The 22,590-nt window shown below is 50.4% G+C and overlaps 1 protein-coding gene across 1 annotated transcript in view; it reads right to left on the bottom strand.

The window, feature by feature from the left end:
• LOC138810501 (legumain-like) overlaps positions 1-22,305 on the bottom strand; it is a 30,771-nt gene extending 8,466 nt beyond the window's left edge. Inside the window, exons 1-6 of the mRNA XM_069997696.1 lie at positions 22,187-22,305; positions 16,554-16,720; positions 7,325-7,422; positions 5,836-5,917; positions 2,060-2,145; positions 515-590 (exon numbers count right to left, since the gene is read on the bottom strand). Of these exons, the coding sequence (XP_069853797.1) occupies positions 515-590; positions 2,060-2,145; positions 5,836-5,917; positions 7,325-7,422; positions 16,554-16,700 (489 nt within the window). The 5' untranslated portion in view covers positions 16,701-16,720; positions 22,187-22,305. The remainder of the gene's footprint in view (positions 1-514; positions 591-2,059; positions 2,146-5,835; positions 5,918-7,324; positions 7,423-16,553; positions 16,721-22,186) is intronic.
• Positions 22,306-22,590: the final 285 nt, after the last annotated feature.

Raw genomic sequence — 22,590 nt, 5'->3', positions numbered from 1 at the left:
TTGAGATCAACTCGCTAAAAGAAGCCACCTGCTGTGTCTCACCCACCCACACTTCATAAATCCCCTTTCACTTGTCCTTAGAGGCAAACTCAATTCATAGGACAGCCCAGCCAAAGCCCCTGAGTCTCGTCCACTCATTAGAAGGGGAGACAGCACTCTGGTCCATGCGTGTTCACACACTCATTTCTACTGGGTCTACACCGACACATCTGGTCCCTGGACAGCTATGGCCCCATGACAGGAAATGAAGAACCAGAAGAGCCAGCCTTGGATGGACTGTCCACTGGCATACCTGTCCCCAAGCCCAGTGCCACAACAAACCCAGCCTGGTGAGATGTTTGAATACACACACCACAGGCGTCATCTTATCCACTTACTAAGAAAGCTACGAAAAAAAAACAAAATTGGGGGACATAATGGCAATATGTGAAGATTTACCTAATATGTGTTACAGCCCATATTTAATCCCTGGCACCAAAAAGCCCAAAGATCAACACGGTTAGAAAAAACTCACATCGTCGTTAGGAAAAACCAGTAATCCCGTAGCACCATGGTCAGTGAAGTAAACGAACACATGGTCCCGGGGTCCACTGCAGAGACAAGGAGCAGAGAATGAGAACGGAGAGGGCAGCCTCTGGGTCTAGTTCCATTGCCTTTTTTTTCTGAAGGGTTTCCTTTCTTTTTTCTTTTTCCATTTATTTATTTTTTGTCGGTCGTGGGGCCTGAACTCTGGGCCTGGGCGCTGTCCCTCAGCTCTTCAGCTCAAGGCTAGCACTCTACCACTTGAGCTACAGCGCCACTTCTGGTTTTCTGGTGGTTAATTGGAAATAACTGGACTTTCCTGCCCAGCTGGCTTTGAAACGCAATCCTCAAATCTCAGCCTCCTGAGTGGCTAGGATTATAGGTGTGAGGCACCGGCACCCAGCTCTGAAGAGTTTTCTTCACCCAAAAGTGAAGAGGATATGTGAGGATCACGGAGAAGGCTGGTGCCGCCCCCTTCCTCTGGCTCCAAAGGTTACTCTGAACCACAACCCATCCCGAACCCCTCAAATCCGAAGGACAGCTGGAACGAAGGGGCCTTGGCAAGGTGGCCCCATCACCTGGCAGTCGGTGACCTGAGCACACGCTGGTGTGAGTGGGATTGTGGAGTCCCATGAGAGCCACCGTCTGCAACCAGATCGCCCCGAGAAGTCGGTGCCTGGCACCCCACTGCCTCCCGTAGGCCCCACCCTCCGATGCCCCTACCACCCCTCCCATGGATCCCTCAGAGAGCTCGCCTCCCTGGCCACAGTAAGTCACCAGAAGTCAGTGCACCCTGTGTGGGCTCCACCTCGGCTCTGACTCCTGCAAGCCTGCTTCCAGCCTAAAGGAGACAGGCTAAGAGATAAGCACAGATAAGCACCTGCCCACTGCCAGCGGGGGAAACACTGGGTGAGTGTTCTTCAACATGATCTTTAGCCTTCTTGGGAGGCTGACCTGGGATCAGGGCACAGGCTGACAACAAGTTGGGACCCCACAACCTGACTAACCCGTGGGAACTCACATCTGCCTCACTGTGCCCCCCAGGGTAGGGACACACCAGTGCCACAAGCCACAAATGACAAAAACAATGAGATGATAGTCACCAGGCACAGGTGGCTCACTGTAATCCCGGCTACTCAGGAGGCTGAGATCTGAAGATCACGACCTGAAGCCAGCCAGAGCAGAAAAGTCCCTGTGAGACTCCTATCTCCAATAAACCACTCAAAAACAAAAACCAGAAGTGGCACTGTGGCTCAAGTGGTAGAGCACTAGCCTTGAGCACAAAGACCTCAGAGACAGCACCCAGGCCCAGCAAAAAAAAAAAAAGAAATGGTAAGGGACACCGGATCACAGGGCTAATTTGAAATGGGCTGTCAGGATTTACCATGGACACTTCCCCCTGTCCATCCTCTCCCGGGTGAGGACAGCCCCATGCTGTCACTTCTCAGGTGATCAGGAGCAAAGAATGACATCGGTTTACAGGTTTCCTGGGTTCTAGCTTACTGAGAGCACTCCATGTCCATAAAGTAGACGTTACCTCTGCAGGACTTTCCCAGATCCTCTGCCCTTCACGGCTTCTGCATCACCCCTCAGCACGGCAAGGAAGTTTTGGGGGGTTACATCCTATAAGAAACCCAGAAGTCAAAATCCAACGAGACTCTGCTTCCTCCCCAGGCTTCCTGCCACACACGTCCAAGCTTTGGAGCAAGCCCTGGGAGCCAGGGAGGACCCCGGGCAGGGTGGGGCTCCTGGATCCTGTGTGTAACCCCCAGACAATTCCCAGCTCTGAGATGACAACTCAGCAAGTCTGCCATTCCTTCCTGAGCACCATGAAGACACCCCAAGATACAGGCAGCTGGGGAACCCACAGGGGAAGAGGTAAAGCCCTCAGACCACAAAGAAGGAGGCAGACCAGGAGCTGTGGGCTGTCCAGTACACACAGCTGCTGCCTCAGACGCTGAGTCCTGAGCACATTCAGTGTGCTTAAGAGGGGATTTTATGAAATTTATATTCCATCAATACAAGGGGCTGGGAATGAAGGTGTGGTAAAGTGCTTGCCTTGCATTCATGAAGCCTGGGTTCAATTCCTCAGTACCACATAAACACAAAAAGCCCAAAGTGGTGCTGTGGTTCAAGTGGTAGAGCACCAGCCTTGAGCAAAAAGCTCAGGGACAGTGCCCAGGCCTTGAGTTCAAGCCCCGGGGCTGGCAAAAATAAATAAATAAATAAATATAAATACAACACAAGCTGGGTGCTGGTAGCTCACACCTGTAATTTTAGCTATTCAGGAGACTGAGAACTGAGGACCACGGTTTGAAGCCAGCTCCAGCAGAAAAATCCATGACAATCTAATCTCCAATTAACCAGCAAAAAGAGGGAAGTGGAGCTGAGGCTGAAGGGGTAGAGCAACAGCCTTGAATGCAAAAGCCAGGTGAGAGAGAGCTCAAGGCCTTCATACTAAAAAACAGTGCCAAAAAAGGACAACAACAAAAAAAGCCTGGTGCCCGTGGCCACTCAGGAGGCTGAGATCTGAGGATCACAGTTCAAAGCCAGCCTGGGCAGGGAAGTCTGCAAGACTCTTATCTCCAATAAACCACCAGAAAACAGGAAGTGGTGCATGTGGCTCAAGTGGTAGAGCACTAGCCTTGAGCTCAAGAGTTGAGGGTCAGCGCCCAGGCTCAGAGTTCAAGCCCCACAACTGACAAAAAAAAAAGGACAATGTAAAAACAACCATCCAAAATGGTACCATGTAAATTCCTGCCTCTTGTACAAGGCGCTGAATATAATGCTACCACCAGAGAGAGAGAGAGAGAGAGAGAGAGAGAGAGAGAGAGAGAGAGAGGGAAAGAGAGAGAAGAAGCAGACTTTTGCCAGGCACTAATGGCTCCTTCCTGTAATACTAGCTATTCAGGAAACTAAGACCTGGAAGATTACAGTCCAAAGCCATCCTAGGGGTCTGGGAAGGTAGCTTAGTGGTAGAGTGCTTGCCTTGCATGCATGAGGCCCTGGGTTTGATTCCTCAGCACCACATAAGCAGAAAAAAGTGGCACTGTGGCTCAAGTGGTAGAGCACTAGTCCTGAGTTGAAGAGCTGAGGGACAGCGCCCAGGTCCAGAGTTCAGGCCACACGACTGGCCAAAAAAAAAGCCATCCTAGGCAGAAAAGTTCATGAGACTCAATCTCCAATTAACTAGAAAAAAAATTGGGATAGAGATATGGTTCAAGTGGTAGAGCACCAAATATAAGCCAAAAAGCCAAGTTCAGTTCTTGAGCTCAAGCCTGGTATTTATTTTTTAAAAAAGGAAGCAGTTATATTACATAGATGACATATTCAACTTAATTATATTTAAATTTTTTAATATGAAGTAAAACAAAGTCATAATAAATTTTGGATGAAAGTTTATCACAAAGATAAGTGCTCCTAAGATTAAGATATCTTGAGTATAAAGACATTGTGGTGTTGTTAAATACTTGTCAGTCTCCATCAACTGGTAAGAAGATAAGAAGTCTTAGAAGTTCAGGAAAACCCTGAACTATTTCACACCCGGAATGGGGCTGAGAAAACTGGTTAACCACAATACCTCAAAAGAAGAGAGAGAGAGAGAGAGAGAGAGAGAGAGAGAGAGAGAGAGAGAGAGAGAGAGAGAGAGAGAGAGAGAGAGAGAGAGAGAGAGAGAGAGAGAGAGATTTAAAAAAAGAGAGAGCTAGCCGGGCGCTGGTGGCTCACGCCTGTAATCCTAGTTACTCAGGAGGCTGAGGTCTGAGGATCACAGTTCAAAGCCAGCCTGCAGAAAAGTCTGTGAGACTTTTTTTTTTTTTTGGCCAGTCCTGGGGCTTGAACTCAGGGCCTGAGCACTGTTCCTGAGCTTCTTTTGCTCAAATCTAGCACTCTACCACTTTAGCCACAGCACCATTTACGGTTTTTTTCTGTGTATGTGGGTACTGAGGAATCAAACTCAGAGCTTGATGCATTCTAGGCAAGCATTCTACCACTAAGCCACAGTCCCAGCCCTCTGTGAGATTCTTATCTCCAATTAACCACCAGAAAACTGGAAGTGGCACTGTGGCTCAAGTGGTAGAGCACTGGCCTTGAATGGAAGAGCTCAGGGACAGCACCTAGGCCCTGAGTTGAAGCCCCACAAATGACCCTCCCCCCCTTCCAAAAAAAAAGAAATCAGGTTGTCATGGAAGGAACTGTATTACCTGGCTTAAAGTATGCCAAGGCTAGAAACTAAAATTCAGTAAGGTCAATGTATTATGAGCAGTTTCTCTTTTTAACTTCTCTCTTTTCTTTCAAAGCTCTTATAATTCATCCGGGGGTAATGGGTACTAATAGCCCTCCACTGTTTGAGGCCAGGAATTTGAAACCAGTTTGGCCTATACAGGGAGACACTGCTTTTAAAAAAAAATAATGGGGCTATGGGCTGGGAATGTGGCTTAGTGGTAGAGTGTTTGCCTAGCATTCCTGAAGCCCTGGGTTCAATTTCTTAGTATCATATAAACAGAAAAGGCCAGAAATGTTGCTGTGGCACAAGTGGTAGAGCACCAGCATGGAGGCTCAGGGACACTGCGCAGGCCCTGAGTTCAAGCCCCCGAAACCAGCAAAAAAAAAAAAAAGGGTTGGGGATGTAGCTTATAGTACATTGCTTACCTAGAATAGGAGAGGCTCTGGGTTCTATCCCTAGCTTGTCCCCCCTCACAAAATACTAATTCACTCCACAACCAAAAATCCAAATCCAAACATCAAACACTAGGTAGACACCAGTGGCTCATGCCTGTAATCCTAGCTACTCAGGCAGTAGAGATTGGAGGATCCTAGTTCAAAGCCAGCCCAGGCAGAAAAATCCAAAAGATTTCTTTTTTTTTTTTTTCTTGTTCCTGGGGCCTGAACTCTGGGCCTGGGCGCTGTCCCTCAGCTCTTCAGCTCAAGGCTAGCGCTCTACCACTTGAGCCACAGCGCCACTTCTGGCTTTTTTTGCTTATGTGGTGCTGAGGAATCGAACCCAGGGCCTTATGCATGCAAGGCAAGCGCTCTACCACTGAGCCACCTTCCCAGACCCTCCAAAAGATTTTTATCTCCAATTAACCACCCAAAAAGTCGAAAGTCGAGGTATATGGCTAAGTAGCAGTGCCTCAGTCTTGAACAAAAAAAGCTAAGGGACAGTCAGTGTCTAGGCCAGGAGTGCAAGCCCCAGTACAAATAACCATGAAACACTGACCAAAAATCCGAGTAGCAAGGTTCTGAGTCTACAAATACGAGAGAGGGGGAAATGACCAATGGAATGGACACAAAGGCGGGGCCGGCGGGGCTCACCTCTCCGGTGTAGTCCTTCAGCACGCCCTTGTACACGTCCGTGCCATTGGGCCTGTTGATCACGACGCCGGGGGTCGGGTTGCTGAGAATGAAAAGACACAGCTTGGGTGCAGAGCTCCCCAGTGTCTCTTCCACACACGCCCCGCGGAGGAGGGACAAACCCAAACAGCCGTGTGGAGGACTCCTCTGACCGCCTACTCCGGCACCCCCTTTTTGAGTACCGTTGGTTTTGGGGAGGCAGGAAGGACAAGGACACGCTGAACAGGACGGCTGTGTTGTGTTTACACACAGCTGCCCACGCTCAGCAGCACAGCTGTGCTGTGTTTACACACAGCTGTCAGTGACACAGGCCTGACCACTCCCCGTGCAAGCTCAGATGCCCGATGCACGTGGCGGGAAAAATAGCTTTTTGGCAATGTTTGGTCAAAACCACATGGGGTAAATCCATGAATCGTGGGCTCCCGGCAAAAACAAAAGGACTGGGGCATGACTCAAGGGCTTGCCTAGCACGAGTGGGGCTCCGAGTTCAATCTCCAGTACTCATCCTAGCTACTCAGGAGGCTGAGGTCTGAGGAGCATGGATCAAAGCCAGCCTGGAAAGACAAGTCCATGAGACTCACTGCCTATTAACCACCGAAGAGCTGGCAGGGGGCTGTGGATCAAGTGGGAGAGTGCTACCTTTGAGCAGAAAAAGCTAAGGGCCATCACCCAGGTGCTGACTTCAAGCCCCAATATTAGCATGTGTGTGTGTGTGCGTGCACACATAAATAGCCAGTACTGGAAAGGGAGGAAATACTTGCTTAGGAAACAACTGACAGCACTAAAGCTGTAGGACTAATTCTGGGAGAACCCGGATTTGATCTCAGGACCTGCTCCCTCCCAGAACCTCAGCAGAGACCTCGTGATCAGGGGATAGAACGGTTAAACTTAGTGCTGTGCTGAGAGGTCAAGGGAACCTTTGCACACTAAAATGCACAACCAAAAAGCAACTGAGGGGCTGGGTGCCAGCGGCTCATACCTATAATCCCAGCTACTCAGAGGGAACTGTGATCTGGGGATCACAGTTCAAAGCCCAGCCTGGGCAGAAAACTGTGTGACATTCTTCTCTCGCAAGTAACCACCAGAAAACTGGAGGTGGCACTGTGATTCAACGTGATAGAGCACTAGCCTTGAGCAAAAGAGCTCAGGACAGCGCCCAGGCACTGAGTTCAAGCCCCATATCTGACTTTAAAAAAAACAAACGTGAAGATGGCATTAGGAGATTACTACACACAAACAAGCTTCTGCTGGGCACAGGCCCTGGGCCCCTGGCCAAGCCTAGTGGCGCCTCCCCCACATTTCCTATGCCATGAAACCTCCCATCCCCAAGACATAGCGATCAACACGAGGGCCCGCCTTCTCCCAGCATCAGCCATCTACAGTCCCTGGAGTCCGGATGCCGAGATGGTTTCCAACCCCACAGCAAGCTCACAGTGCGCGCCCCACTTACTCTTCCGAGTTGGCAATGTCGTCATACATCATCACAATGATCTGCTCATCCGGAATCCCATTTCGGTGGATGATCTGATAGGCGTGGCATGCGTCAGCCTGGAAGGAACCACAGAACAGTGCTAAGCTTCACCAGGGCAAGGCCCAAATGTTTTAGGGGTTCCGTCTCCTGTGACTCACTCCCTACTGGTCAAGTTTTTGAAGTGTGTGTGTGTGTGTGTGTGTGTGTGTGTGTGTGTGTGTGCGCACGTGTGTGTGTGTGTGTGTGTGTGTGTGTGTGTGTGTGTGTGTACACGGACTGGTGCTTAAACTTAGCTTTTTTCACTTAAGGCTGGTGCTCTACCACTTGAACCACAGCTCCACTTCTGCCTTTTGGCTGGGTGCCAAAAGATAAGAATCTTACAGACTTTCCTGCCTAGGCTTTGAACTGCAATTGTCATTATCGCAGTCTACTGAGTAGCTAGTATTACAGGTGTGAGCCACTGGCACCTGGCTCATGTTTCTTTAGCCTCCATCTTAAAAGATCCTTACCCAACCCTGTTACCCAATGGGAAGTGGGTGTCTATGTGGGCTACTTACTACCACACCCACAGGTGCCAGGCCCTTGGAAAGCGCTAAGTGACTTGTTCCCTTGGTTCAGACCACACACAAATCGAAAGCACAGGGGCAGGCCTCAAAACCAATCACTCAGAATGACACTCAGCAGCTGGGCAGGCCGGTCCATACCCCACGGCCCCTCCTGAGCAGAGAACCTCAGCCTCAGCCACAGACACTATTGAAAACTCTGAGGCAAGGGTCCAATTCAGGAGCTGGAATGGAAAATGTTCTGTTTTTTTTTTTTTTTTTTTTTTTTTGGGGGGGGGTGTGCCAGTCCTAGGGCTTGAACTCAAGGTCTGGGCACTGTCCCTAAGCTTTGTGTTCAAGACTGATATTCTACCACTTGAGCTCTACTTCCAACTTTTGGGTGGTTAATTAAAGATATGACTCATGGACTTTTCTTCCTGGGCTGGCTTTGAACTGGAGTCCTCAGATCTCAGCCTCCGGAATATATAGGATTACAAGTGTGAGTCACTGGCACCCTGTGGAAATGTAACTTTACTGAAAAACATAAAAAAGATAATCTCCAGGCCTAAGTTCAAAGCTGAATACTTCTAAGAACTAAAGACATAAATAATAATTTAAAACACACACAAGTGAGGTGACATAAACACACACAGTTCCTGGCCCGCAGAGAAGAGAAACACTGCTTTCCTGTTTGAGATGACACTGGCTGCCTTTCACATCATGGAAATCATTTGAGGACAGAAGGGAAAAAACATTGCCTAACTTTCTGCCCACATAGAGTCCATTGTCCTTCCTGGGACAAAATCTTGAAGAGGCGTGGAGGGAAGGGAGAATCCCCCCCTGCCAGAAAGACAGCCTGGACCAGAGCTTTCTAGAAACACTAAGGCAAAAGAATAAAACCTTTTCTTTGTATAAGCTAATGATCCCAGGTACTTTGTGCTAGAGACAGAAGATCATGAGTCAGAAAGAGCTCAAGTTCATGGATCAGGAGATTGAAAACTATAAAAGTGATCATGAAAGAAATGATGAACAGGCTTGTTTTGGAAATTTAAGAGGATCCAAACATGTACATGGAATTGCAAAAGTGCACAACCAACTTGAGAAAGAACAAAGGTGGGACCCTTTCACTCTGACTTCAAAATGACCCTGGGAAAAGGCTGGCCTCTCACTGAAGGCCGGGAAAGGTCAGGGATGGATCGAGCCATATGGGACAAGTTAGATCATCAGAAAGTTGGAGGCTGACTCTCCTCCCATGCCCTACAAAAAAACTGCCTCAGAATGGATCAGGGACTTAAAGGCACCAATAAAATGTGCACAAGACAACAAAAGAGAGTATTTGGGCATCTAGAACTATAAACTTCAAAGATGGCGTAGATATGACAAGAAAAGCTTGTCCTTTAGAAGAAGCTCATCAAAAACATAAAATTTAGAAGGAGCTCATCAAAAACATAAAATTCACCGGGTACCCCAGCTCACCCCTGTAATCTTAGCTACTCAGGAGGCTGAGACCTGAGGATCACAGTTCAAAGCCAGCCCAGTAGGAACATCCGTGAGACTCTTATCTCTAATTAACCACCAGAAAACCAGAAGTTGTGCTGTGGCTCAAGTAGTAGAGGGCTGGCCTTGAGCTGAAGAGCTGAGGGACAGCACCCAGGCCCAGAGTTCAAGACCCATGACGAACCAAAAAAAAAAAAAAAGTAAAATTCTAGAGCATCCAAAGATACTACTGAGGGGCTGGGAAGGTGGCTTAGTGGTAGAATGCTTGCCTGGCATGTATGAAGCTCTCAGTGTCACATAAACAGAAAAAGCCAGAAGTAGTGCTGTGGCTCAAATGGTAGAGCATTAGCCTTGAGCAAAGAGAGGCTCAGGGACAATGCCCAGGCCCTGAGTTCAAGCCCCAGGACCCAGGACTGGGAGGGGGAGCGGAGACAGTATCAACTGGTGGTACAGCTTACAGTGGCAGAGCTCTCCCATGGCATGTACAAGGGCCTGGGTTTGACCCCCCCCCCCCCCCGCCTTCCAGTACCAGAGAAGACAATGGGACTCCATGGAGTGAATGAAAAGACAAGCAATGGGTGAGTGGGGCAGATCTGCAGAGCACACATCTGGCAGAGGACTCGTACCCAGACACGTGTAAGTCTTGCGCCTCAGCAAGACTTCATCAACTGAATCGAAGATTTGAATAAACATTTCTCCTAAGACATGCGTGGCTAGAAGCACATGAAAAAGATGCTCAATGCCATTACTCATTAAGGAAATGCAAACTCAAACCACAATGAGATTGGCTTCCCAACCAGACAGAATCCGAGAACCAGGACCTCGTCCACTGCTGCGCAAGTGTCAAATGGTGCAGACATGGAGAAACCATTTAATAGCTTCTTTAAAATGGGAAGAGGACTGAACTTAGGGCCTCATGTTTGCTGGGTCTTTAGCTTGCCTTTTAGTCTATTACTCAGTGAAGCTTTCTCATGGACTTTCCTGTCTAGGCCAACCACAGTCCAAGATCCCCCTACCTCTGTCTCCCAAGTAGCTGGGATTACAGGTATGCACCCCCACACCCAGCCCTAAACTGACAGAGGTTTAAGGGGAGCTAGTGCGGTGTTGTTCTCCTGCTCCATAATCCACATTGCCAGCGGCTTGTGCCCATCTTACAGGGGGTGTGAGCTAAGGATGGTGAGGGTTCGACCCCAGGCCTTCCGTCCCTCGCTCCACACCCAGAGTGCTGCAGAAGAGGCTGTGGCTCTTCTCTCTCCAGCCCCAGACACTGGGGCGCCTTTACCTATGTAAAGCTGAAGGCGTTCTGTGCTGAGTCAAGTATGCAATGAAAGTAGAGCTTGACCAGCTCAGACAGTTGGGAAATTGTGTCTAAGAGGCTCCCATCTGTCCTGCCTGCATTTCCTCCTGGAAATCAGCAGAGCCCTGTGAGGTAAGGCTACAGGATTGAGCAAGACCTCATGCGAGGGCTGGGCGGTGGTGAGCAGCGATGGCTCTGCCCTGGCTGCAGTGAGTCGTCCGGCAGTCTCTCGGGGGCATCTCCAGCCCCCACAGACGCCCACCCCAGCACTGGGAGCGCCGGGAGCTAATTGGCTGGGAGCAAAAGCTCCTTACATCTGGCATGCTCCAGTCCAGGGAAGGGAAGCTTCACAGCCCCTCCCCTCCCGACAGGCGTGCGGTGTGCCCAGCCGCTGTGCTGTCAGGCGCTGGGGCTCTGCAGCACATCCCTGCACCCTCTGCCGCCGCCGCTGGCTCCACAGAGACCGATGATGTCATCAACCTACAAAAGTGAACCGATGATGCCATCTGTTCACTCTAAGCCCGCAGGTGAAGTGCAGAGCAGCATGACACGTGGGGTGGTACAAGGCCATAGTCTGGTCCTTCTGGGATCCCATGCCGCCTCAGGCAGGTGTGGGAACAGCCCAGCAGCACCCCTGCAGCTCTGCCCCATGACACACCTTCAGCCTGTCACCCACAAAGCCACAGGATTTACTGTCTCGTGGGTGTGTGTGTGTGTGTGTGTGTGTGTGTGTGTGTGTGTGTGTTCCTGGGATTTGAACTCTGGGCCTGGGCACTGTCCCGCAGCTCTTCAGTTCAACACTAGCACTCTACCACTTAAACCACAGCACCGATTTCTAGCGGTTTATTGGAGATAAAACTGGCTTTGAACCTTGATCCTCAGATCTCAGCCTCGTGGATAGCTAGGATTATAGATGTGAGCACCAGTGCCCAGCTGTCGAAGTTTGCCTCCTCCCATCTTGAGGCAAGCAGCAGCAGTGAGGCGGCCCAACTTCTCTATGGGATTCTGAGTGGCTACCTTCCCTCAAAGGGAAGGAAGGGGGCGCTGTTAACTGGCCGTCAGCTCCCAGCCTGACCATGAAGGCCTCCCTGACTCCAGCTTTCCAGCCTACTTCTCCCCACCTCCCTTCTGCATCCCCAGCTATCTGGACCACGTGCTGTCCTCATCTACCCCGGGACAGGCTTCTTCCTTTCTAGCAGGATCAGGAGATTCCCTGAGTCAGAAATCCCTATTCTCTCAACAGGAACTGGTTTGAACATGACCATGTGATGGAATTTTTGCCAGCCACACTAGAGGCCAAGTCCCCCTCCTCCATTTGCTCCCAGCAAAAAGGTTTGGGGTCTGATTAAAAGAGGCAGGAAGAGGGGCTGGGAAGGTAGCTCAGTGGTAGAGCACTTGCCTTGCATGCTCGAGGCCCTGGGTTCGATTCCTCAGCACCACATAAGTAAAAAGCTGGAAGTGGAGCTGTGACTCAAGTGGTAGAGCGCTAGCCTTGAGCTGAAGAGCTGAGGGACAGCACCCAGGCCCAGAGTTCAGGCCCCACGACCGGACCCAAAAAAAAAAAAAAAAAGAGGCAGGAAGATAACATACACAGATGGCCTCTTTTCCTCTACAAGGTTTTTGGGTTTGGGGGGTTTGGGTTTTTTTTGTCGGTCATAGGGCTTGAACTCTGGGCTTGGGCACTGTCCCTGTGCTCTTCAGCTCAAGGCGAGCGCTCTACTGCTTGAGTCACAGCGCCACTTCCGGTTTTCTGGTGGTTTATTGCAGATAAGAGTCTCACGGACTTTCCTGCCTGGGCTGGCTTTGAACCATGATCCTCAGATCTCAGCCTCCTAAGTAGCTAGGATTACAGGTGTGAGCCACCGGCACCAGGCTTGGATTTCTTAACAGTAAAGAAAGGAAATGTGAGAGCAAAACCTGATAATGTCATGCTCAGAAGCCTGTGTCCCCGGACCAGAGCAGACATGAACACACTATGGAGCCAAACTGCCAGGGCTCAAATCCAGGCTCCCTCCCTTACCAGCTGTGTGACTTTAAAGAAGCTACCTAGCCTCTCTGTGGCTCAGTTTAGCCATTCTAAAATGGGTCTGCAGCTAGGGCCATTCTCTGAGGATCAAGTGAGAAAATAAGCAAGCGCTCACGAGCAGCGTTCTTTACCAGACAGCGCCTTGGGTGAGCCGCAATCCCAGCCTCCGACTCAGGCACACCCCAGGGCGGCCAGGGGGCCACGGCGGGGCGTGCTGCTCCTGGCTCATTCTGGAAGGAGCCCCCCTCCCCCATCCTCCCAGCGCCAGCGTCCTCTTCCCAGCCCTGGTCCAGCTCGGCTGCACCTGCTCCACAGGCTCCCATTCTCCAGGATGGAGACTGGCCTCCCCCCTCCCTCCACGCCCTAGCACGGGGCTTACAGAGATGCCCTCCAGACTCAGCTCAGGGCACTTAACGCAGAAGGCACCGCTACTTGGCCAGGGAGCCAAATGGAAAAGAGTGAGCCAAGTCCATGGAGACAGAAAAAACACTAGAGTCTGTGGGAATGGAGCCGCACTGATGCAGCCCGGCAAACGCAAACCAATGAATACACAGTTGAAACATTGATGGGGGGAGTAGGGGGAGAGCTTACGAAGTCTCCAGAGTCAAAGCACATGCTGCTGGCTGGCTGGGGACAGCGCCAGGTCAGCAGGGACACGGCACACAGCTCATCTATCCCCACAGTCACGAAGCCACCGCGCTCACCATCACAGCCACAGTGCCATGATCCTCCCACACTGGGGACAAAGATAGGTTGTCAGTGGCCGTGCCTTACTCATTTCCTTTCTCTCTGCACATTTCACCGCTTGCCTGGATAAACTAGTAGATTTCTTGCTCGCAGTTGGTGCTCTTCCACTTGAGCCAGGCCTCCAGTCTGGCTTTTTACTAGTTAATTGGAGATATAGTCTTGGGGGCTTTCCTACCCAAGCTGGTTTCAAACCATGATCCTCTGGATCTCAGTCTTCCTGAGTAGCGAGGATTTATCTACTGGCTAAGGGACAATTAGGTAATAATAATAATAATGTTTAACTGACATATCTTTTTAAGTTGGTTGGGTTTTGTGTGTTTTAATTGTTATTATAAAGGTGATGGACAGAGGGGCTGCAGTTACGTAAGTCAGGTAAAGAGTACATTTCTTTTTGGACAATGTCATTCCTCTACTCGCTGTCTTCATTTCTCTCTCCCATCCCAGCCACAAGTTCATTTTCCACAGTGTCTGGCGGTACCACTGCAGCACTTGGTCACCCTTTGTCCCTCTACTTCTGTGTCCCCCTCACCCACCCAAAGACAAGTAAACAAACAAGATGAAAAGAAAACAAAAACAGCAACAAAGAAAAAAACCTCTTGCTTCCATTTCCTGGAGTTTGGTTTGATAAGTACTATTTTATACAATCAGATGCACGTAGCATTGCATCTTTGGGTTCCTCCCCTAAGAGTGTCCTCCTTTGGTGTCACTGTGTGTGATGTCTAGAGTCCTCTATCATTTACCATGTCCCCTTATACTTTAGAGCTAGCCTCCGCGTGAGAGAAAATGTACGCTGTTTGTATCTCTGAGATTGGTTAAATTGGTTGTTTAAAAGCCAACTTGGAGCTGGGAAGGTGGCTCAGTGGTAGAGTGCTTGCCTAGCATGCATGAAGCCCTGGGTTCCATTCCTCAGTACCACAGAAACAGAAAAAGCCAGAAGGGGCGCTGTGGCTCAAGTGGTAGAGTGCTAGCCTTGAGCCAAAGAAGCTCAGGGACAGTGCCCAGGCCCTGAGTTGAAGCCTTAAGACTGGCAAAAAAAAAAAAAAAAGCCAACCTGATGAGCCAGTGGGTTCATGACCTGTGACCTGTCTTTATCTTTCTCCCTGGAGGTTGCTCCTCACCCTGTGGGGCAGGTCTGTGGTTAAACATTAAATTTTAAAAAGGATTGCTTTGCCTTAATAACTTTTTACTCAAGTCAGATTTCCTGTTTGGCTAGCACTCCAAAACCACACAAGAAATGAGGTATAAGCAGAGAAATCAACCTCCTGCCCCTCCCAGGAGAGCAGATGGGGACGGGAGGGGGGGGCAGGGGGAAGTGTCCCCGTCCTGCCCCAGGGCGGCCAGGGACACAAGTTAGCACCTGCACTGTCCAACATGGCAGCCACTAGCCCCTTGTGGCACATGAGCCCTTTGAATGTGGCCATGCAAACGGACTCATCAGGAGCCGTGAACATAAGGCCTCTGATTATTAAGTTGATACTGATGATATGTTGAAATCCTAACTGTTTGGGCATCCCAGTTTAAATGAGATCTTCCAGCTTATTTCACCTTATTTATTTAAATGTTTTAAAAACATAAAAACACAGCTACTTGACCAGGTACCAGTGGCTCACGCCTGTAATGCTAGCTACTCAAGAAGCTGAGATCTGAGGATCAAGACTCAAAGCCAGGGCTGGGAATGTGGCTTAGTGGTAGGGTGCTTGCCTAGCATGCATGTAACCCTGGGTTCGATTCCTCTGTACCATACAAAGAAAAAGCCAGAAGTGACACTCTGGCTCAAGTGGTAGAGTGCTAGCCTTGAGCAAAAGAAGCTCAGAGACAGTGCCCAGGCCCTGAGTTCAAGCCCCAGGACTGGCAAAATAAAATAATGACTTCACTGAGATATATAATTCCAGAACATTCTGACTATCCCAGAGCATTCCCCATTCTGCCCCATTCTTGGCCACTTTTGAAGACATACATATTTTAGCAGCACTGGGCTTCGAACTCAGGGCCCATGATTACCAGTCAGGTGCCCTTTCCCTTGAGCCACACACTCTCAGCCCCAGCAACCTTTATATCTCTATAGATTTCCCCAATTGGAACTTTCATTGCAATGGAATCATAAAATAAGTGGTCTCTGGGACTGCCTTCTTAGCATTAAGGTGCATCATATTCATATGAAAGCAAGTATAATGACTCCATCCCTATTTTGACGGCTGAGTAATATTCCGTGGCTTTTCTCGGGTTTCTCCACCCATTGGTTGATGGACATTTGAGTGACTCTGGTCTCTTGCTATTCGGACTAAAGCTGATAGGAACAATCATGAATAGGGCATATAACTCAGAGAAGAATCGCTGGGTCACAGGGCGAGTTCACAATTCACCTCTTGAGAAAGAGCCAGAGAACTTCCAGAGTGGCTGCACCAGTGCACATTTCCCTAGGCGGCGTCCATCCTACCAGCCTGGACATGCTGTATCACCTGCAATGGCCACCTCCTCTATCCAGGTCTCAGTCTCGGACCTTCTCTACAAAACCAACGACACTGGGTCTCAACCCAGCTGGGTTTGCTGTCGGAGACCTCTGGCCGTGTCAAGGTGTTTTAGGGTGTCACTGGGGAATGAATGGGCAACGCTGATATCATATCCAGTAGAGGCCAGAGACGCCGCTAAACATCTAACAATGCACAGCACAGGCCAGCAACAAAAAACAATGACCTACATCTAACCAGCACCAAGACCGGGAGGAGGGAATGCCCACGTTAGATGCAGGTGCTGCTGAGAACCTGCCACTGTCCCCACAGTGACACTTTCCAATATGCCACGTGATCATTTACCAAGTTACGACACGCACGGCATAGCAGCAGTGAGTGAACGCTCCCGTTTCTCTGCCCCTTGCCAACCCGCAGCACTCTGCCAGCCCCACAGGCGTGCAGAAGGCTTTTCTAGCCCATGCCTGTAATCTCAGCCATCAGGAGGCAGAGACAGAAAAAAAATCTCTGCATCCTTCTAGGATAGCCGAGACCCCATCTCAAATCAAGCCAAGTCTTTTCTACTAGGAATAGTTCCAACTGGTCAGTTTCTTCCTTGCCTGCATCGTTAGCAGAAGAGTCTCATTCTTACCTGGTGCCGGTAATTATACCAGCCATTGGAGCCCGCCACAATCACCACCCAGTGCTTGCCCCCGTCCTCGGGGTCGTCCACGCCCACAGGAATGGCATCTGCACCCAGGACCAGGCTGAGAAGCAGCACCGCAGCGCTCTGCGCCATTCTGTGCCTCCGGAGTCCAACTGCAAAAGTCAGAGAAGCAAAGTGTACAGCCACGTATAAAGGACTGATAAGAACAAAGAACTTTAAGAAGGGAGGCACTGGTGGCTCACGCCTGTAATCCTTCTATTCAGGAGGCTGAGATCAGAGGATCAAGATTGGAAGCCAGCTGGGGCCGGAAAGTCTGTGAGAGGCTCATCTCCAATGAATCACCAAAAAAAAGTCTATCCTGGTTGACCATTAGCTCAGTCTTTGTCCTTGGAGGAGTTGTGGAGAATTGTTCTCACTTTATTACTAGAACAGAACAAAAACAAGGTGGTTTCCTGAATTTGGGCTGTTGGCTTTAAGATAAGACATTGCTTGTTGAGGGACCATCTGCCTTATAAGTCTGGTCATTCCAGGAACCTAAGGGGAGTGCAAAGAGACTGTGGCAGAGAATAGCTCAGATACGACGTTGGGGAACTTGTCATGAATTCACAGGACTCAGCAAAAGCATCTTTCAAGTTGTACCTGACATCTTTTGGTGGTTTTGGTTGGGGGGTGTGGGGGGTGGGGGGAGGGAGTTGTTGCTTTTTGTGTGTTTTATGTTCGACAGGGACCTAACTATGTAGCCCAGACTGGCCTGGAACTTCTGATCTTCCCACCTCTGTTTCCTGAGTACTGGGATTACAGGCAGGACCACCATGCCCAGTCTGAATTCACATTTCTTTTTTTTTTTTTTTTTTTTTTTTTTGGGTCCAGTTATGGGGCCTGAACTCTGGGCCTGGGCACTGTCCCTCAACTCTTCAGCTCAAGGCTAGCGCTCTACCACTTGAGCCATAGCACCATTTCCGGCTTTTTTTTCTTTTTGCTTATGTGGTGCTGAGGAATCGAACCCAGGGCCTCTGGCATGCAAGGCATGCACTCTACCACTGAGCCACCTTCCCAGCCCCCATGAATTCACATTTCTTATTTAGTATTTTTATTGTTATTATAAATGAGGTATACCAAGGGATGACATCTCTTTTTGGGCAATGTCGCCCCTTCTCTCACTGTCTCCCAGTTTTACCCTCCCAGCCCCACCCACAAGTTGTATATTCATTTTCAACAGAGTGGCCAGTACCATGGCTGCATTTGTTCACCCTTTGTCCCTACTTCTGTGCCCCCTGACCTTCCCAAAGATAAATACGCAACCAAAGAAGACAAAAAGAAAACCAAAACAGCAACAAAGGAAACAAAAACTTCTCATTTCCTGGAGAATTCACAGTTCTTTAGCCCCAGGGAAGTTCCATGGATGGGTAACTGCCATAAAAGGCCCTCAGATTTGCTTTCTATGGTTGTTCTAGGTAAGAAAGTAGACTTCACCAGACACAAGTGAGGGTGAGGTCAAAGATGGCCTCACGCCATGCAGGTTCCTCTCCAAGACTCAACCCTGTGCTAACTACGAAAGGGGCATGTAGAGGAATGTGTGAAGAAACAATCCAGAGTCCAGGCCACAGAGAACAAGAAACAAAACATGGAGGTCCCAGAGCACCCCACGGGAGTGTGGCACAGCTCTCCCCCAGCTCAGAGCTCACCCATTCTTTTAGTTTTTGGTCAGTCATGGGGCTTGAAGCCTAGGCGCTGTCCCTCAGCTCTTCAGCTCAAGGCTAGCGCTCTACCACTTGAGCCACAGCACCACTTATGGTTTTCTAATTGGAGAACAGAGAGAGTCTCATGGACTTGTTCCTGCCAGAGCTGGCTTTGAACTACGAACCTCAGATCTCAGCCTCCTGAGTGGCTAGGATTACAGGCGTGAGCCACCAGCTCCTGGCTAGAGCTCACACATCTGAGGCGCATTCCATTACTGCCAGTAACCAGCTCGTCTCAGAGCAGCTGGCCTAGGTCAGCAGCTTTCTGATCAGCTATTATATTCTTCATGACCAAGTAAAAGCACCAACGACATCATGAGTAATCCTGCAGCATCCCACGAGTCTCTCATTTGTAATCACAGGGAAAAGCTAAAGAGGAAGGGGTTCAGGCTGGGAAGGTGGCTCAGTGGTAGAGCGCTTGCCTTGCACGCATGAGGCCCTGGGTTCAATTCCTCAGCACTACATAAGCAAAAAGAAAAAAGCCGGAAGTGGTGCTGTGGCTCAAGTGATAGAACGCTTGCCTTGAGCTGAAGAGCTGAGGGACAGCGTCTAGGCCCAGAGTTCAGGCCCCACGACCGGACCCCCCCCCCCAAAAAAAAAAAAGAAAAAAGAGGAAGAGGTTCGAGGCCCTAGCTCACCTGGATCCCACAACTGCCTTCAACCTAGCCACAATCCATGAGCCCAATCCCAACACCCCCCAGCTCGTATCCATCCTCCCAACATCCACCCCACAGTGTGGCCCAGCAGACACACGGCAGTCAGCCACAAGATGAAAATCAGAGACTGAGCAGATATTCCAGAGGGAAGGGGCAGGCCAGGTTGTCAGATGGGAATGACAGCCATGGAGAAAGGTGGGGCTGAGACAAGGAAGATTACAACCAAAGGGGAAGGAATTCCTTTTCAATAGAGAAGACTGTAAGATGTGAAGAGTAAGTCTATTTGTAACAGCAAACCCACAACAAGTGGCCGTTGCCTAGCCAAATCAGCCGTGAGATGCTTTTGACAGTACGCTGGGAAATCTTTAAATACTATAGCTCACACCTGTAATCCCAGCAACTCAGGAGTTTGAGATCTGAAAATCAGAACCATCACTGGCAGACAAATCAAAGAGACTCTTATCTCCAGTTAACCAGCAAAAAAGGTAGAAGTGGAGGTGTGGCTCAAGTAGTAGAGCACCAGCCTTGAGTGAAAAAGCTAAGCTAAAGTAGGATGCCCTGAGTTCAAGCCCCAGTACTGGGAGGGAAAAAAATGCAACTAAAGCAAAATTTGACTAGATCTTTCTTTCTTTCTTTCTTTCTTTGTCAGTCATGGGGCTTGAACTCAAGGCCTGGGCACTATCTCTGAGTGTTTTTGCTCAAGGCTAACACAAAGAGCCATAACACCACTTCCTCACAAAGTTATCTTTGTATTTGATTTAGGTTACTTTATCTTTTTAAGAGAGAGATAGAGAATGAGTGATTCAATGGCAAACTAGACTCTAGATTTAATAACCTTTGAAGTCCACCGGATTCAGGTTCCACAAAAACTAAGTTCTGAGTCTCAAATGCAAATAATTCCTGGCTACCAGCAGGAAAATGATTCTGTCTGTGGGTGGTCTATGCGTTGTTTTCCCAAGACCAGCTTTCCTCCTGTTTGTATTTCTACTCAAAATTACCCATGGGGGGGGGGGGGGGGGTAGGAGGAGGGGATGGTGCACTGACCAAGCCACAATTCCTCCCCAAACTTCCTCATGCACAGTTAAGAAAATCTTTTTTTCTTTTTTTTCTTTTTATTTTTTGGCAAGTCCCAGGGCTTGAACTCATGGCTTGGGCCCTGTCCCTGAACTTCTTTTGCTCAAGGCTAGCACTCTACCACTTGAGCCACAGCACCACATCCAACTTTTTCTGTTTCTGTGGTACTAAGGAATTGAACCCAAGGCTTCACGCCTGCTAGGCAAGGACTCTACCACTGAGCCACCTTCCCAGCCCCCAGTGAACATATATTAAAGATTTTCTTGGGCTGGGAAGGTGGCTTAGTGGTACAGTGCTTGCCTAGCATGCATGAAGCACTGAGTTAAATTTCTAAGTACCAAATAAACAGAAAAAATGGAAGTAGCCAGAAACTAACAAAAAAAAAAAATGCTTACTGTGAGCTAAGAAGCACCCAGCAGAGGCTCACCTATAATACTAGTTATTCAGGAGGCTGAGATATGAGGATAGTGGTTTGAAACCAGCCCAGGCACACAAATCCATAAGACAGAAGTAGCAGAGCTGGAGCTCAAGTGGTAGAGATCTAGCCTTGAAAGAAAAAGCTAAGGGATAGCACTCAGCCCCGGGGTTGCCCCAGTACAGGCCCAAAACAACAACAACAACAAAAAACCCTCACTGTAAAATAGCCTGGTGCCTCTGGGTACTACATGTTTTGATCCTATCAAGTGGCTGTGAATGGGGATGAACGGGTCCCATTTAGGACAGTATAAAAAAACTGTGGATGTTTGCACAGCAACAGAATAGGCTGACATCCTCTCCGAGGAAAAACCTACTACTAAGTAACACATGGCGGCATTACTGGACACGGTCTGTTCTACTTCCTCAACAGATCATCCCTCCCTCGCCCTCTCCCTCTCCCCCTCCCCTCCTCTCCCTTCCACTGCTACCATGTATAAAACTCACCACCATTCTCCCTGAGACCACTGCGTCTAGCTCTCTGTCTTTTCTACCCTGCAAAGTATCTGAGACACAGAGCTCCTTGGGAAGCAGTCTCGAGGGCATTATTCACACACTCCATCCACCACCCGACCAGCTTCACAGGCTCCACCACTGCAGCTACAAAAGCAGGGTGGTCTCCGCGTCTTCCCCTCGCTGTTTCTCCACGGATGAAACCCTCTCCTGCACCTCACCAGCTCCTGCCCAGCCCTCCACCTCCACTCAGCAAAGGTCCCTGCATGGTGACACATGCCTGTCATGCCAGCACTCAGGAGACTGAGGCAGGTGACTGGCTAGGCTGGGCGACGGAGAGAATTCGAGACCATTCTGGACTAGGAAAACAAGACTCGGTCTTAAAAACAAAAGCTTAGAAACGCTCAAAGGGAGCTGGCTTTGTTGACCTAGGGGTAAGGAAAGCTGGCCCATTCTGGTCACTCGATACCCCAGGGTGAGATTCCAACCCTGCACACCCATTTTCACCCAGGAGACAAAGCGCGTGAGCCAGAGTTCCTCCTAACAGCCCCCCAGCTGGGGCCAGGCTGGGGCGGTCGGGGAGGCCAGAGTTCCTCCTAGCAGCCCCCCAGCCGGGGCCAGGCTGGGGCGGTCGGAGAGGGGGCAGCGCCCGGCTGGCCAGGCCGGACGCGTTCCTGGAATTCCCACCGCCGCAACTCGGGAAGATCGGGGCGCCGCGGACCCCCGGCGGGACTCCCGGGGTATTTCTGCTGTGCGCCCCACAGGTCCTCCACCACCACCACCCCCTCCGCTCTGAAAGCACCGCCGCCAGAACTCTCCCGAGAGCGGCCCCGACCCCGGCCCCGCCCGACACCTCCCCAGTGCGGGGGAGGGGGGGCGGAGGAAGGCCGGACGCGCTTAGCCCTGCGTGGCTTCCTTGTGTGCCTCAGTTTCTCCCCTTTTGTCAAAGCACGCATGCGCGACGCGAGAGCCCTCCCCGCCGGCACCACCCCGCAGCACTCAGGGCCGGGAGGTGGCGGGACGTCCCCCAGGGAATCCTCGGATTCCTGTCCAGCAGTGGTCGGGGAACGCGAAAAAACCCCGCACGCGAGGCCAAGGGTGGTGGCAGCCGGCGCCTCGCCCGCAGCCCGGGTCCCGATCTTCCCCCCGCCCTCTCCATCTCCTCCTCTCACCCCCGAGCCTGGGTCTCGGGCCCCGATCGCCCCTCCCCGCCCGCGGTTACCTGCGCGGGTGGCGCCGGCTGCGGGGACGACGAGAGCGTGAGAACCCCTCCGACGCCCGCCCTGCTGAGATTGAACCGCAGCGCCGCCGCTCCCTGCGCTGGGCCTGCTGCTCCGCGGTGATTGGTGGGACGGAAGGGTGGGGCACCTGGGAGAACCAATAGGAACCGAGAATAAGGCCGGCCAGGAGGACTACAAATCCCAGCGTCCCAGGGCGGTGCTCCCGGGCCCCGGCTGGGAGGCTGGGACTTTGGCCGGGCTTGGGGTTCCTTACCTGGGGCAGACCCGGACTCAGGGGAGGTGAAAGGTCAAGCTGATCTCCTGATTTCCAACCTGGTGATGGATTGGAGCTACCTAGGGGATCTTTCAGATTTAGTGAAGCGCACTTGTCATCTTTATGGATTGT

This window comes from Dipodomys merriami, unplaced genomic scaffold, assembly GCF_024711535.1.
Source record: "Dipodomys merriami isolate MVZ:Mamm:240054 unplaced genomic scaffold, mDipMer1.0.p SCAF_50, whole genome shotgun sequence".
NCBI lineage: Eukaryota > Metazoa > Chordata > Mammalia > Rodentia > Heteromyidae > Dipodomys > Dipodomys merriami.
The sequence above is the reverse complement of the archived record's forward strand: the minus strand, read 5'-3'. Positions and strand labels throughout refer to the sequence as shown.